Source organism: Heterodontus francisci, chromosome 16, assembly GCF_036365525.1.
Source record: "Heterodontus francisci isolate sHetFra1 chromosome 16, sHetFra1.hap1, whole genome shotgun sequence".
Lineage (NCBI taxonomy): Eukaryota > Metazoa > Chordata > Chondrichthyes > Heterodontiformes > Heterodontidae > Heterodontus > Heterodontus francisci.
The window spans coordinates 72,470,785-72,486,203 of record NC_090386.1 but is presented as its reverse complement, the minus strand read 5'-3'; the positions used below and the strand labels follow the sequence as shown (position 1 = coordinate 72,486,203).

The window sequence follows — 15,419 nt, the reverse complement described above, 5'->3', positions numbered from 1 at the left end:
TAAATGCAACAGATACTACCACAACAGGAACAGAGACCTGACCAATTTCAGAGACTAGCTGAAAATTGTGCTACTACTTCCTTTTAAAGGTTACATTTCTGCTTTTTAAGATTTTGCTGCTTTTCTGTCCAACTCACACACTCCCATTCCTCAGCTAACAGTTTGCATGCTGCTAATCTATATTGTTCCAGTCAGCTACCAGGAGGTGTGCACAATCATCTCAGGGCACCTGCCCTTCAATTTTTCCCACTGTTCCTGCAGGAACACCTCCCACAGATGTCAATGGTAAGATCAGGAACACATCATCTATAGGTGTGAACCATGTTCTACAACTCTGTAGTAGTGTCCTTGGCCACCAATTAAATCATTTAGAATTGAACTGAGTGCTGGATTATAGATCAGGAAAAGCAAGAAAAAAAATGAAGGAAATGTGCTTGTGAACCGATGTTCTAAAATGCATATATGACATGGATGCCCCCTAATGGAAGTAATGGGAAGCAAAGATTCGACATCAACTGGACACATTCAAAGCATCAGTGACAGACTTTGATTGCATCCATTACATTTTCTTTCGAAGACTGCCACAATTGTTTGAAATCCAAATTAATATATTAGTCTTTGAATATTTAAGATCAAACGCAGTACTTTGCTTCAAACAATATAAAAATTTGGTTACAATGAGTACATTTAGCAGCTTGAGACCTGTAGTTACTGGTTCAGCCCAGCAGTTCCTGGCTTTTGCTTTGCGTCTAATCTTACTTCAATCGGCAGTGCTTGATGCTGACACTGGGGAAAACTAACTCTGCTACCCAGGAAACAAACTTTGTGCATGTGTCATTATACTTCCCTGTGCAAAGCTCTTGGTCCAACAGTAACATTTTAAATGTTAAATCTTTGGAGAGCAAAGACAGCAATGTCTGCATTGCTGGTAGGTTTAGGAAGTGTCCTAGATATCCAAGAGACCACTATTTACAGCTGGTTTGAAACTGCATTAGGTTTATGTCCCATAAGATGTCATACTGCTTCAATCAGGAGTTAGGTCAAGCTCCTCCGTCAGATTTTCAGTGCAAGTTCAGCAGCGAGGTGAAGGAGAAACAACTTCACTAAAATTGAAGCTGTAATGTAAATGCACTTACATTACTAGGAATAGAGGTTTTCATAGCTGCTTAGAAGTCTTTAGAACATCCAGTAAGTCAACAGTGGCTAACCAAAAATAAAGTGGTATTCTTCACTGGAGTTTAAAAAAAATTTAGGCTGCGTTTGCTGACAATGCTACCACTAGGTGGGGCTGCAGTGGCACATGCGCAAATGCAGCCTATGCCACTAAAACGCCAGCAGCTGCCAGGACTAAAGATGGCGCTGCTCAGAAAATCACACGAAGGCAACCTAAACACCTGGCAGCACACAATGGCAGGAAGGAGAGAGCGATCAGGCAGGCCGGGGGGGGGTGGGGGGGGTGGTGAAGAGAGTGAGCGGGTAGGCGGGGGGGCGGAGGAGCGGGCCAGGGCGGTGAGAGCCAGCGGGCGGGCCGGGGCAGCGGGAGTGAGCTGGTGGGCCAGGGGAGGGATGCACCCACCGCCACCACCAAGGTCTTCGGCCGCGCTCTCCCCGCTTCCCCCACCCCCGCTCTCTCCCCGCTTCCCCCACCCCTGCTCTCTGCACACGTTACTCGATGACGTAATCTGCGCATGTGCGCAGATTGGCATCGTCTGATGACGTCAGACTGCGTTGTCGAAAATCACTTTGAAAAATTTATTGATTCACAAGACGTGAGCATCACTGGCAAAGCCCTTATTGATTTTCCATTCCAAATTACCTTTGAGAAGGTAATGATGAGTTGCTGTCTTGACTACTGCAGTCCGTATGGTATGAAGGTCCGTATGAAGGTAGTCTCACAGTGCTGTTCAGTAGGGAGTGTCAGGATTTTGAAACAGCAGCAATGAAGGAACAGCAATATATTTCCAAGACAGGATGGTGTGTAACTTGGAGATCGTGGTGTTTCCACCAACACATGCCTGCTGAACTTGTCTTTCGAGGTGGTAAAGGTTGCAAGTCTGTCAAAGCCGCCTTGGTGAGTTGATGCAGTGCATCATGCAGATGGTATACACTTTAGCCATGGTAGAGTAAATGTTTAAGATGGTGGATAGGGTGCCGATCAAGCGAGTTCCTTTGACCTGGATGGCGTTGAGCTTCTTGAGTGTTACTGGTGCCTCATTCATCCAGCCAGGCAAGTGGGGTGCATATTCCATCACACTCCTGCCTTATGCTTTGTAGTTGGTGGAAGGTTTTGGGGAGACAGGAGGTGAGTCACTCACTGCAAAATACTCAGCTTCTAGTCTGCTCGTAGTCACAGTAACTATATGGCTGGCCGAGTTATGTTCCTGGTCAATGGTAACCCCCAGGATGTTAATGGTGGGCGTTTCAAAGATGGTAATGCTGTTGAATGTCAAGGGGAGATGGTTAGTCTTGTTGCAGATGCCCATTGCCTGGCACTTGTGTGGCAAGAATGTTGCTTGCCACTTATCAGCCCAAGTGTGGATGTTGTCCAGGTCTTGCTGCATGTTTCACAGACTGCTTCAGTACCTGAGGAATTGTGAATGGAAAGGGACACTGTGCAATCATCAGCAAACATCAACTTTTGACCTTATGATGGGGGTTAAAGTCATTGATGAAGCAGCTGAAGCTGGTTGGACCTAGGGCACTGCCCTTAGGGTATAGATAATCTTCAAATTGTAAGTTGATTGTTGGTACCCATCATTAGTATGTCACAAACCATTTATTATATGGGCCAAGCAGCTGAAAGGAAATACGTTTTTAAAAAAATGACCTCAGGAGAATAAAAATTATTAACATTAATTATCTCTCCTCCAACTTTCATCCCTCTCTCCTGCCATTTGATAGCAGCAGTGATCAGATTTTTCTCCCTCTGGCTTGCGGAGCTGGGGCCAATTGCAACACTAACTGTTGCCCTGGTTGAGATCAATTAAAACACAAAGAATTGAACTTGGGACCTTCTCTATGACTTAATGAAGAACAATAGAACAAACTATGATTTATGTACCACCCTATACAATGTAAGGACATCCCTTAGCATTTCACAACCAATGAGACTTATGAAGTGTGATTGCTAAAACAATGTAAGGAAATGTGGCAACAAAATTACACACAGAAATTAGATAAACAACCAGATAATCTGTTTTAGTTATGTTGGTTGAGAAATAAATGTTGACCTGGATACTGGGAAAACTTCCCTGTTCTTCTTCAAATAGTGCCATACAATCTCTTATACCCATCTGAGAGGTTGAACACATCATCCAAATGAAGGCATTCCAATAGTACAGCATATCTTCAATACTGCGCTGAACTATCAGCCTAGATTGTGTTTGTAAGGGCTCTGGAGTGGGGATTGATCCTAGGACCTTCTGACTCAGAGCCAAGAGTACCACCACTGAGTCAAAGATACTTTAGTACTACACACACCTGTGCACAGGTATGTGCACACACACATCCAATAAAGAACTCAAAAGCTAAATAACATGAAGGATTTTTCTAAAATCAGTTCTAGTTTTGGCTAACAAACTGAATTTGAGGTTTCTGTTGCACTGCCAGTTACGCAATTTGTATTGTACTTTTTATACCATTCTTAAAGAGCTACAGTACATTTGTAGAACAAATTTCATTGGTCCTATAAAACTGCTAATTGGCAATGCACATAGACAAAAGCATTACATTACAGGTCTCAGACTGGTACCTACAGAATGTAATGTGCAGTTGACAGATAAGGGCTATACTGTGGCTGTGCATCATATTCTGCAAACAGAATAACAGCAAAGCAGCTCAGTACAAGGCTGCAGGTATACACAGACTTCTACTGACTCACCCATCCTTGATATTAGGAAAAAGAGAGTAGGTACATGATGGCTGGAATTTTATGCTGCCCCGGCGGGTCCGCCCCACCCCGCTTCTGCCTCCGGACAAGTTTATGGCGTTGGGCGGGGGGGGTAGGAAACGGCCCGCCTGCCCGAGGCCAATCAAGGCCCTTAAGTGGCCACTTAACGGCCCTCACCCACCTCCATGGGTATTTTACCCGTGGCAAGCGGGTGTGCTGGGGACGTGAAAGGCTGCCTAGCGATAGCTGCCAGCCTTTCCGCGCGCCCTGGCGGGGGGGCATGGCAGTCAGGCACAGGGTGCCTCGCCTCCCAACCCACCTCAGTGACCCAAGACGCTACCCCCCCCCCCCACCACCCCCAAAAACGACCACTCCAGCCTCACCAGGAAGGACCGATCCCCCTGGTGAGGCATGCCCCTACTTACCTTCCCTTCTGGATCCATGGCGTCGGCTGGGCTACAGTCCCAGCAGTGGCCACCGCTCTCGGTGGAGGTGCTGGGACTAAGAGCTGCCATCCGCTGATTGGCCGGCAGCTCACTGAGGCGGGACCTCCTCCCTCAAGCGGGTGGAAGTCCCGCCTCGGGACAATAAATGCCTGGGGACCCGTAAAATACAGGACGGATCCCCGGGCTAAGCGGAAGCGGGTTCACCACCAACTTTCACATCTGAGTCTGGCTCCCGTCCATCCACCGTAAAATTCTGGCCGATGTCTGTCCGAATATGACAATTTAGTTCCAAAAAAATTCCAAGACTATCCAATGACCATCGATTCACACCCAGGGGGAGTTAATCTACAGCAAGTGTGAAACCCAAATTATGTGACATTGCCTATTAGAGATAGTCTCACTTTGTTTGGCTTCAGTACACTTTGGGAGTTAAGCTGCCAACCTGACTCCCAACTTGTATTATTGAGCACCAATGTGCATCAACTTGAAAGTAGTAAAATAGGGCATAAATAGAGAAGCCATCACACCATACTTAGTTGATAAGGCTTTCGTATTTATGAAGCAACCTTAATGCATTTTCTAATATCTAATGCTATACAACATTTTTAAGTATTAAAACAAGACAACATTCAGTCTTTCATACCAAATAACCTTCTGCCTCTCCTTCCAGTTCTTTTCCACATTCATTGAGAACGGCAGGAACAACACCAAAGAAGGGAAAAGTCTGAAAATTAATGAATATCTTACTTGTAAGATCTAAAATTGTAATAAATGTTATAACGAAACACCTCCAAAAGCTGGAGTATTTATAGGCTATTTAAAATAAATCAAAAATCAGGGCTTTGGATTTAGCTAAAGGGACCAAATTTCAGCTGGGACAATGGTGGGATCATTACAATTGTCCTCAACATCCCTGAGCTGTTGAAGGAAAATTGGCTGCGTCTGCTGAAGTGATATATAGACAAGACAGGACTGCACTGAATGGCTTGCCAAGATTACTTTGAGGCTCACACACAAATGAAGCATCACTTGAGTAAAGTACTGGCAGGCATCAAACCCTTTGTCACCAGAACCTAAGAAAGAAGTCAATGCTTTCAAGCAAGACAAGAGGGTCTCCGGATATGGAAGTAAAAGAACCTGAGGAGAAAAGGAAGAAAAAACGGTTCCAGGGGATATCTTTGTTTTTAAAAAATGAAAAAGGTTGAGCAGTAGAAATTTGGAACAGAGCTCTGCATCTGTTAAGGAAACACTAAGATTTAGTTAACATCTGGTGAAACGATATTCAGACTTGAAGTCATAAGCTGGTGTTCGCAAGCATTGTCTCAACAATACCCCATGTTTCAAATGTGAAATGGTGTGGAAAGGACAGAACAGCCAACTCAATTAAATGTTATTGTCCATATGAAATGACATAATTACAAGATTTCCGAATGCAAATTGATTATACAGAAATATAACAAAGAAATGTTTTATGTCTCGGCTGATAAATGACATTTTACTCACAGCTGACCCTGGCTTCAGTGGGATGGCAGCTGGAAGTGGAGTCAACATATGGCCACCCTGCAAACAACACAGAATCTTCATTACAATATAACAAATAGCTGAGTATCAAGACTGAAGTGAACACAAAAATAAATACTGCAAAAGTGGTAACATGCCATCCTGATAATGGAATACCATATTTATTGACTAAAATAAGAGCAAAATACTGCAGATGCTGAACTTTGAAATGAGAACAGAAAGTGCCAGAAATACTTAGCAGGCCTGGCAGCATCTGTGGAGAGAGAAACAGAGTTAACATTTCAGGTCTGCGACCCTTCATCAGAACTGATGATGTTTGATTCACTGGCATTCATTCTCACCTCACCATCCAAGGCCCCAAACACTGCTTCCAGGTGAAGCAGCGATTCACTTGTACTTCTTTCAACTTAGTATACTGTATTCGCTGCTCACAGTGCGGTCTACGTTGGGGAGACCAAACGCAGATTGGGTGACCACTTTTGCAGAGCACACCTCCGCTCAGTCCGCAAGCATGATCCTGAGCTTCCAGTTGCTTGCCATTTTTATTCACCACCTTATTCTCATGCCCACATTTTGTTCTCGGCCTGCTGCAGTGTTCCAGTGAATATCAACACAAGCTCAAGGAACAGCTCCTCATCTTCCGATTAGGCACTCTACAGCCTTCTGGACTCAATATTGAGTTCAATAATTTCAGATCACAAGCCTGATTATTTTTTTGTTTATTTATTATTTTTATTTTTTAAATTTATTGTATACATATATATTTTCTTCTCTTTTTTAATTATTGATTTTTTAACCATGTTTGCTTTCGTACAGAGCTGTTCATCATTCTGCCATTAACACTCTCTCTGGACTCATGCTTTGTCTTTCGCTACAACTATTCAGCACTCCATTTGCATTCTGTTCCATGACATCTGTCCTTTAATCTCTCCCCCCTCCATCCTATCACAGTCCTTCCTTCATGTTCTTCTTCCCACCCCCCACCTTTCACTTGCACAACGACTGTTACATTTCTAACTTTTGCCAGTTCTGATGAAGGGCCACAGACCTGAAACCTTAACTCGGTTTCCCTCTACACAGATGCTGCCAGACCTACTGAGTATTTCCGGCATTTTCTGTTCTCATACCACATTTATTGGTTTAGACCAATTTTCCTTCAATCCGAGGTTTCAAATCAGGAGAAATGTATAGTTCAATCCAAATAATTCAAATACCAAATTTTCCATATTGGCCCAAATCCACAGAATCATAAATTGTGAGCAAATAAACTTGAAACAAACAGAATTCTTTATTCTGGAGGCGAGAAAAAAACATCGACACTATGATGAAATTCAGTATGCAGTAGGTCAATGGCCATAATGTCAATATTCACCAGCAAAGTTAAAAAATTACTTGAAAGTCTGAATTTTATGCGATGTAATAGTGCACAAACAGCACACAAAAACTGAAAGGTGAAACATTCGAGGCAAGACAAGTGGTCCAATCGGCAAATCATTTAATTAGAATCTATAATAATAATGTGTAATTTATAAACTTTCTTTTAAAATATCAGTTCTGAGATTTTAAAGTTGCACATGTATATTTAAAAAAAAACTTACAGTCTCAGTCTGCCAAAAGGTATCCATAATTGGACATTTCCTGTTACCCACTACATTATAGTACCAATGCCAGGCCTCTGGGTTTATTGGTTCTCCCACGGTACCAAGGATTTTCAAAGACTCCCGACTAAACCTATATGGGACAAAATCCAAAAATCAAGCTTCACAACTTCAAAATAAACACAAAAATGTAAGTTTACTGCACCCCCCACATCACACATCTGATTATCTCTCACAAATATTTTGCTCCCAATAATATTGTCATGCCAAGGATGGAGTGCATGGATTATAAACCTAAAAACAGAAATGAAAAGATTTCATCATTAACCACGCAGAAATCTTTCACACTCACTATAATTTATATTTTAATACATTAAACATCACCGGGAAACAGCGAGATCGGAGCGGGACATAAACAGCCTGGCACAGAGGGAGGGAGATCGACAGCGAGAATTCATGGGGAAACAGCGAGATTGGAGCGGGGCATAAAGAGCCCAGGAGAAAAAAAAAACACAGCGGGAGCACAGCTTTAAAAAGCGCGCCAAAAGGAACAGAGTCAGAGACCAGAGAGAGAGAGAGGGAGACAGAAAACACAGCAGAAGCAGAGCCGGGGAAAAATCGAAAACTGACATCAGAGTGAGGTCACAATCAACAGAGCGAGCAGGGAAACAGAGAGCCGCTGGGGTGAGTATACAGGTAAGCTGGGTTAGTAACTAAAGTAAAGAGAAAGGCAAGGTCTATAGTTTTTTTTATACAGTAAGTAGTGTTTTTTTGGGATCAAGGTCCTAAGTGTAAATAATCACTAATTTTTGAGTAATTTAAGGGAGTAAATTAAGAGTAAGTCATGGCAGGGCAGCTCCGCAGCGTGGAGTGCTCCTCCTGTGCAATGTCGGAAGTCAGGGACACTTCCAGTGTCCAGGGCGACCACGTGTGCAGGAAGTGCAGGAAATCCGCATTTCGGATCTGGAGCAGTGGCTGGGGACACTGTGGCTGAGATCATCGTGGACCACCAGGGAGGTGGTCACACTGCAGGTAGAGACTGCTTAGGCAGAAAGGGAATGGTTGACTGCCTGGCAGATTAGAAGAACTAGGCAGGTAGTGCAGGAGTCCCCTGGGTGCATCTCCCTATCTAACAGATTTTCTACTTTGGATACTGTTGGGGGAAGATAGTTTCTCAGGGAAATGCAGCAAGAGCCATGTCTTTGGCATCAAGAGTGGCTCAGCTGCACAGAAGGGAAGGAAAAAAAGTGGGAGAGCTATAGTGATAGGGGATTCTGTCGTATCGGGTACAATAGGCATTTCTGTGGCCACAAACGTGACTCCAGGATGGTATGTTGCCTCCCTGGTACTAGGGTCAAGGATGTCAAAGAGCGGTTGCAGGACATTCTGAAGGGGAAGGGTGTACAGTCAGAGGTCGTGGTTCACATTGGTACCAACGACATAGGTAGAAAGAGGGATGAGGTCCTGCAACAAGAATTTAGGGAGCTAGGTAGCAGATTAAAAAGCAGGACCTCAAAAGTTGTAATCTCTGGATTACTCCCAGTACCATGTGCTAGTGAGTATAGGAATAGGAGGGTAGAGCAGATGAATGCTTGGCTAAAGAGATGGTACAGGAGGGAAGGCTTTAGTTTCCTGGATCACTGGGTCTGTTTCTGGTGACCTGTACTAGTCGGGCTTGTTGCACCTGAACTGGAACGGGACCAACATCCTTGCTGGGAGGTATGCTAGTGCTGTTGTGGGGGGGGGGGGCGTGGGTTTAAACAAATTTGGCAGGGGAATGGGATATAGAGCGGAGGTACAGTAGGGGGTGATGCACAGACAAATACAGAAGAGAAACTAAGTCAGTCTGGAAGGCAGAGCAAATATCGACCTGTTAAGGCACCAGCGAATAATGCAAGGCTGGATTGCATCTATTTTAACACAAGGAGTCTTAAAAGTAAGGCAGATGAATTGAGGGTGTAGATCAACACACGGGAATATGATATCATTGCTATCACAGAGACATGGTTGAGGGAAGGGCAAGACTGGCAGCTCAATATCCCAGGGTATAGAATCTTCAGGCATGACAGAGGAACTTGAAAAAGAGGTGGCATTGCACTGTTGATCAAGGAGTCAATTACTGCAGTAAGGAGGGACAATATCTGAGAAGGTTCCTCAAATAAGGTCATATGGGTAGAGCTTAAAATCAAAAAGGGGGCAATCACTTGGCTGGGAGTGTACTACAGGCCTCCAAACAGGAGGAGGAGAGATACAGGAGCAGATATGTAGGCAAATCTCAGAGAGGTATAAAAACAATAGTGTAATAATAGTAGGGGATTTCAATTTCCCCAATATTAACTGGGATAGTCTTAGTGCAAAAGTCTTAAAGGAGGCGGAATTCTTAAAGTGCATCCAGGAGAACTTTTTGAGCCAGCATGTAGAAAGTTCTACAAGAGAAGGGGCGGTACTGGACCTAATGTTAGGGAATGAAGCCAGACAAGTGTCAGTGGGGGAGCATTTCAGGAATAGGGACCATAACTCTATGATTTAAGGTAGTTATGGAAAAGGACAAAGATGGACTGGAGATAAAGGTACTGAATTGGGGAAGGCCGATTTCAATATGATAAAACAGGATCTGGCCAAAGTGGACTGGGAGCTGCTACTTGTAGGAAAGTCTACATCAGACCAGTGGGAATCATTCAAAAAGGAAACAGCGAGAGTTCAGGGCCAATGTGTTCCCGTAAAGGTGAAGAGTAGGACCAATAAGTCCAGGGAACCATGATGTCACTGGCTATAGAGGATTGGATAAGAAAAAAAAAAAGAGGCTTATGGCAGATTCAGAAAGCTGAAAACAGCGGAGGATCGCCAGGAGTATAGAAAGAGTGGGGGGTACTTAAAGTAATTAGGAGAGCGAAGAGGGGGCACGAAAAAACACTGGTGGGCAAGATAAAGGAAAATCCCAAGGTATTTTATAAGTATATTAAGGGCAAGAGGATAAGCAGGGAAAGAGTAGGGCCCATTAGGAACCAAAGTGGTAATCTGTATGTGGAGCTGGAGGACATAGGTGAGGTTTTAAATGATTACTTTTCATCTGTGTTCACTATGGAGAAGGACGATGTAGGTGTAGCGATCAGGGAGGGGGATTGTGATGTACTTGAACAAATTAGCATTGAAAGGGAGGAGGTATTAGCAGTTTTAGCATGCTTAAAAGTGGATAAATTCCCAGGCCCAGATGAGATGTTTAGTTTAGTTTAGAGATACAGCACTGAAACAGGCCCTTTGGCCCACCGAGTCTGTGCCGACCAACAACCACCCATTTTTCTAATCCTACACTAATTCCATATTCCTACCACATCCCCAACTGTCCCTATATTTCCCTACCACCTACCTATACTAGGGGCAATTTATAATGGCCAATTTACCTATCAACCTGCAAGTCTTTGGCATGTGGGAGGAAACCGGAGCACCCGGAGGAAACCCACACAAACACAGGGAGAACTTGCAAACTCCACACAGGCAGGACCCAGATTTGAACCCAGGTCGTTGGAGCTGTGAGGCTGCGGTGCTAACCACTGCGCCAGCCATGCTGCTACATGAGGCAAGGGAGGAGATTGCAGGGGCTCTGACACAAATTTTCAAATCCTCTCTGGCCACAGGAGGTGCCAGAGGACAGCGAATGTGGTACCATTATTCAAGAAAGGTAGTAGGGATAAACCAGGTAACTACAGGCCAGTGAGTCTAACATCAGTGGTAGGGAAACTATTGGAAAAAATTCTGAGGGACAGGATTAATCTCCACTTGGAGAGGCAAGGGTTAATCAAGGATAGTCATCATGGCTTTGTCGGGAGAGATCGAGTCTAACAAATTTGATTGAATTTTTCTTGGAGGTGACTAGGTGTGTAGATGAGGGTAAAGCAGTTGATGTAGTCTACATGGACGTCAGTAAGGCTTTTGATAAGGTCCCGCAAGGGAGACTGATCAAGAAGGTAAGAGCCCATGGGATCCAGGGCAATTTGGCAAATTGGATCCAAAATTGGCTTAGCGGCAAGAGGCAGAGTGTAATGGTCGAGGGTTGCTTTTGCGATTGGAAGCCTGTGACCAGTGGCGTACTGTAGGGATCGGTGCTGGGACCCTTGCTGCTTGCAGTGTACGTTCATGATTTAGACGTGAATATAGGAGGTATGATCAGTAAGTTCGCAGATGACACGAAGATTGGTGGTGTCGTAAATAGTGAGGAGGAAAGCCTTAGATTACAGCGTGATATAGATGGGCTGGTAAGATGGGCAGAGCAGTGGCAAATGGAATTTAATCCTGAGAAGTGTGAGGTGATGCATTTTGGGAGGGCTAACAAGACAAGGGAATATACAATGGATGGTAGGACCCTAGGAAGTACAACGGATCAGAGGGACTTTGGTGTACTTTTCCATAGATCACTGAAGGCAGCAGCACAGGTAGATAAGGTGGCTACGAAGGCAAGTGCGATACTTGCCTTTATTAGCCGAGGCATAGAATACAACAGCAGGGAGGTTATGATGGAGCTGTGTAAAACGCTAGTTAGGTCACAGCTGGAGTACTGTGTAAAGTTCTGGTTGCCACTCTATAGGAAGAATGTGATTGCACTGGAGAGGGTGCAGAGGAGATTCACCAGGATGTTGCCTGGGTTGGAGCATTTCAGCTATGAAGAGAGACTAGATAGGCTAGGGTTGATTTCCTTAGAGCAGAGAAGGCTGAGAGAGGACCTGACTGAGGTATACAAAATTATGAGGGGCACAGATTGGGTAGATAGGAAGAAACCTTTTTCCCTTAGCGGAGGTGTCAATAACCAGGAGGCATAGATTTAAGGTAAGAGGCAGGAGGTTTAGAGGGGATTTGAGGAAATATTTTTTCACCCAGAGGGTGGTTGGAAGCTGTAACGCACTGCCTGAGGGGGTGTAGAGGCAGGAACCCTCAGAATATTTAAGAAGTATTTAGATAAGCACTTGAAACGCCATAGCATACAAGGTTATGGGCCAAGTGCAGGAAAATGGGATTAGAATAGATAGGTGCTTGATGGACGGCGTGGACATGATGGGCCGGAGGGCCCATTTCTGTGCTGTATAACTCTATGATTCTAACTTGAACTTAGTATGAAACGATTAATATATACAATATTAATTAATAGTTGTACCTATCAGTTACTATATTGGGATTTTCTTGATTTATGGTTGTAAGATTCAGTAACATATAAAAGAACATATAAACTTGAAATGAAAAAACACTGTCCATCAAGCCTGCTCTTTCTGCAGCACATATACAATCCATTCCATCAAAGGCTCCTTTCCATCGATTTAATTTCCTGAGGAAATGTCTTGCATAACACTTCCTGATACCCAAAGATAGTCAAGGAAAACTCCAGAATATTCAGCTTCATTCATCGCATCTCCACTATCCAAACATGGACTGATGTCATCCACAGATAACTTACACCCCAAAATGTTCTAATTTCCAGCCTAATCCAACATAGGAACCTCAGGTTCCACTGCAGCATTTGATCATTTCAATAACCCAAGCCCTTTACATTCTTGTTCCCGAGAAGATGGAAGTAATTAAGCATTCATCTAAATTTACAATAGCTCTGGACAAGCAACTAATGGAAATAGTATCTATTAAAACTGATTAGAGAGGTAGTAATTCTTTTTAAAAAACATTTCTCACTTTTTAACTGGTTCTTCTCCATATTTCATTAGCAATCGAACAGCGGTGGGTGAAGTGTAAAATGTTGTCACTTTATATTTGTCAACAATCTCCCAGAGTCGACTTGCATCTGGATAAATTGGTACACCTTCAAACTGGAAATTAATTTTTTTTTAAATTATGAAAAAGTTAAAACAAAGTTAGCTTTTTCGCAGTTAAATATGCTTATGAAATCTATGTAGTTTTACTCTGCTCAGACAACTGCCTGGGTCTGTTCAATTACATGCTTTTCTATTCAATCAAAGGGTTGGCACTACTGATCTTGACTGCAACAAAGCTGAATTTTCTGATGATGCAGCTGTACCAATTTGAGACCTATCAAAAATAGTACAGTGTTAAAGACATTGCCCTCATATTCAGTGCAACGAATGTTACTACTGGAAAATAAACAAAGATGATTGGAAGTATAAATGCATGCTATTATAGAGTGCATAAGGGAAAGTCAGGTGAGTGTCACCATTTTCTTTCCGATCTTACCCATTTGTTAGAGTAATTTACCTATCGCACATGGAGTATAATACTGGAGCGATTCTGCTTTAAGAACTTCTCCACTCAATTGATCTGTAGATAATATTGATACTTCAAAACTAACCATAACACTTGTAGCACCGTTGGCCAGAGGTCCGTAAGTGAAATAGGAGTGGCCTGTAATCCACCCTATATCAGCTGTACACCAATACACATCATTAGGTTTGTAGTCAAACACATATTTAAAGGTTGTAGCTGTATAAAGAAGATAGCCCCCAACTGTGTGCTGCACACCCTGTAAGAGAACAAACAGATTTGATTATAAACTTCACAGCTTTTATTAAATAGACCAACATACAGGAAAAAATTACCAACTGTAGAATGTATATATAATATACACTAGTTTTAGTTAAATCTCATATTTAATACTGAAAATTACATGCATCAAAAAAGCATTTTGGAAATAGCATCTGGAAATAATGTTAGAAATTGATGTGGAAAATTGAAACTCCAAAGTGAAGGCCAAAGCCTACCTTCTAAATGGCAAGACACTAGGAATTGCAGAGGAAGAGAAAGATAAATTTAGAGGTCCAAGTACAAAAATCAATAAAAGCTAGTGGGCAGGTACAAAAGGAAATTAAAAGGCTAATGGCATGTCAGCCTTTATACCAAGAGGGCTGGAATACAAACAGGTGGAGGTCATGTTGCAGTAACAAATCTCTAGTTAGACCCCATTTAGAGTACCATGTTTAGTTTTGGCCACTGTAATTCAGGAAGGATATATATCGGCCTTGGAGGGAGTGCAGCGCGGATTCACCAGAATGTTAGAAGAGTTAAAAGAGTTAAATGAAGACAGGCATCGTAGACAAGACTTGTATTCCCTTGAGTATAGAAGATGACGAGGTGCTCTAATTGAGGTGTTTATGATGATTAAAGGAATTGTTAGGGCAGATAGAAACTACTTCCCCTGGTGCGGTGTCCAGAACAAGAGAGCATAACCTGAAAGTTAGAGCCAGGCCACTCAGGGGTGATGTCAGGAAACACTTCTTCATATAAAGAGTAATGGCAATTGGGAACTTTCACCCCCCAAAAAGCTGTTTAGGCTAAGTCAATTGAAAATTTCAAAACTGAAATTCATAGATTTTTGTTAGGCAAGCGTATTAACGGTTACAGAACCAAGGCAGGTAGATGGAGTTAAGATACAGATCAACCATGATCTAAATCAATGGTGGAGGGGAGCTGAATAGCCTACTTCTGTTTCTATGTTCCTACAAAGTACGCCTTCAAGATTGGAAATAGGAAGAACAAAACTAAGATAAGTCACTAAGCAGTAGGTATCAGCTGTGGCTTCATGGGTTGCACTCTCACCTCTGAGTCATGTCCTACTCCAGAGACGAGCACAAAATATAGTGTTACGACCAGGTGAGAAAGAGGTCTAGGGTTCCCTTTCAGCCTTCACCTGGTCTTACTGTTACAGGGTTTTATTTTTTAAAGACACTGTGTTTTTGGCTCCTCCCTTGGTGAATCATTATTCACCGCTTTCCGATTAGAAGGCAAAGAAATGAGCACAAACAGGCTTTCTTAGATTTAAAGAAGAAAAGTGAAATTTATTAAACTTAAACTCTAATTCGGTTAATGCCTACAGATACACGAAGCGCCCATGGTAGCATGCATACACGATATACACATACCGATAGGGAAAGAAAAGAGAAGAAAAAATAAAGTAGAAATGTTTGAGGCAATCTCTGAGGAGCTTTTTGTAATGGGTCTTCGAGCTCACTGTAT

General features: G+C 43.0%; 1 protein-coding gene across 4 annotated transcripts in view; it reads right to left on the bottom strand.

Moving 5' to 3' along the window:
• acss2 (acyl-CoA synthetase short chain family member 2) overlaps positions 1-15,419 on the bottom strand; it is a 105,316-nt gene that overhangs the window by 17,035 nt on the left and 72,862 nt on the right. For all 4 annotated transcript variants that reach the window (XM_068048379.1, XM_068048380.1, XM_068048381.1 and 1 more), the window contains 5 exons: positions 13,759-13,929; positions 13,128-13,261; positions 7,455-7,587; positions 5,839-5,895; positions 4,979-5,059 (listed from right to left, as the gene is read on the bottom strand). In XM_068048379.1, the coding sequence (XP_067904480.1) occupies positions 4,979-5,059; positions 5,839-5,895; positions 7,455-7,587; positions 13,128-13,261; positions 13,759-13,929 (576 nt within the window). The remainder of the gene's footprint in view (positions 1-4,978; positions 5,060-5,838; positions 5,896-7,454; positions 7,588-13,127; positions 13,262-13,758; positions 13,930-15,419) is intronic.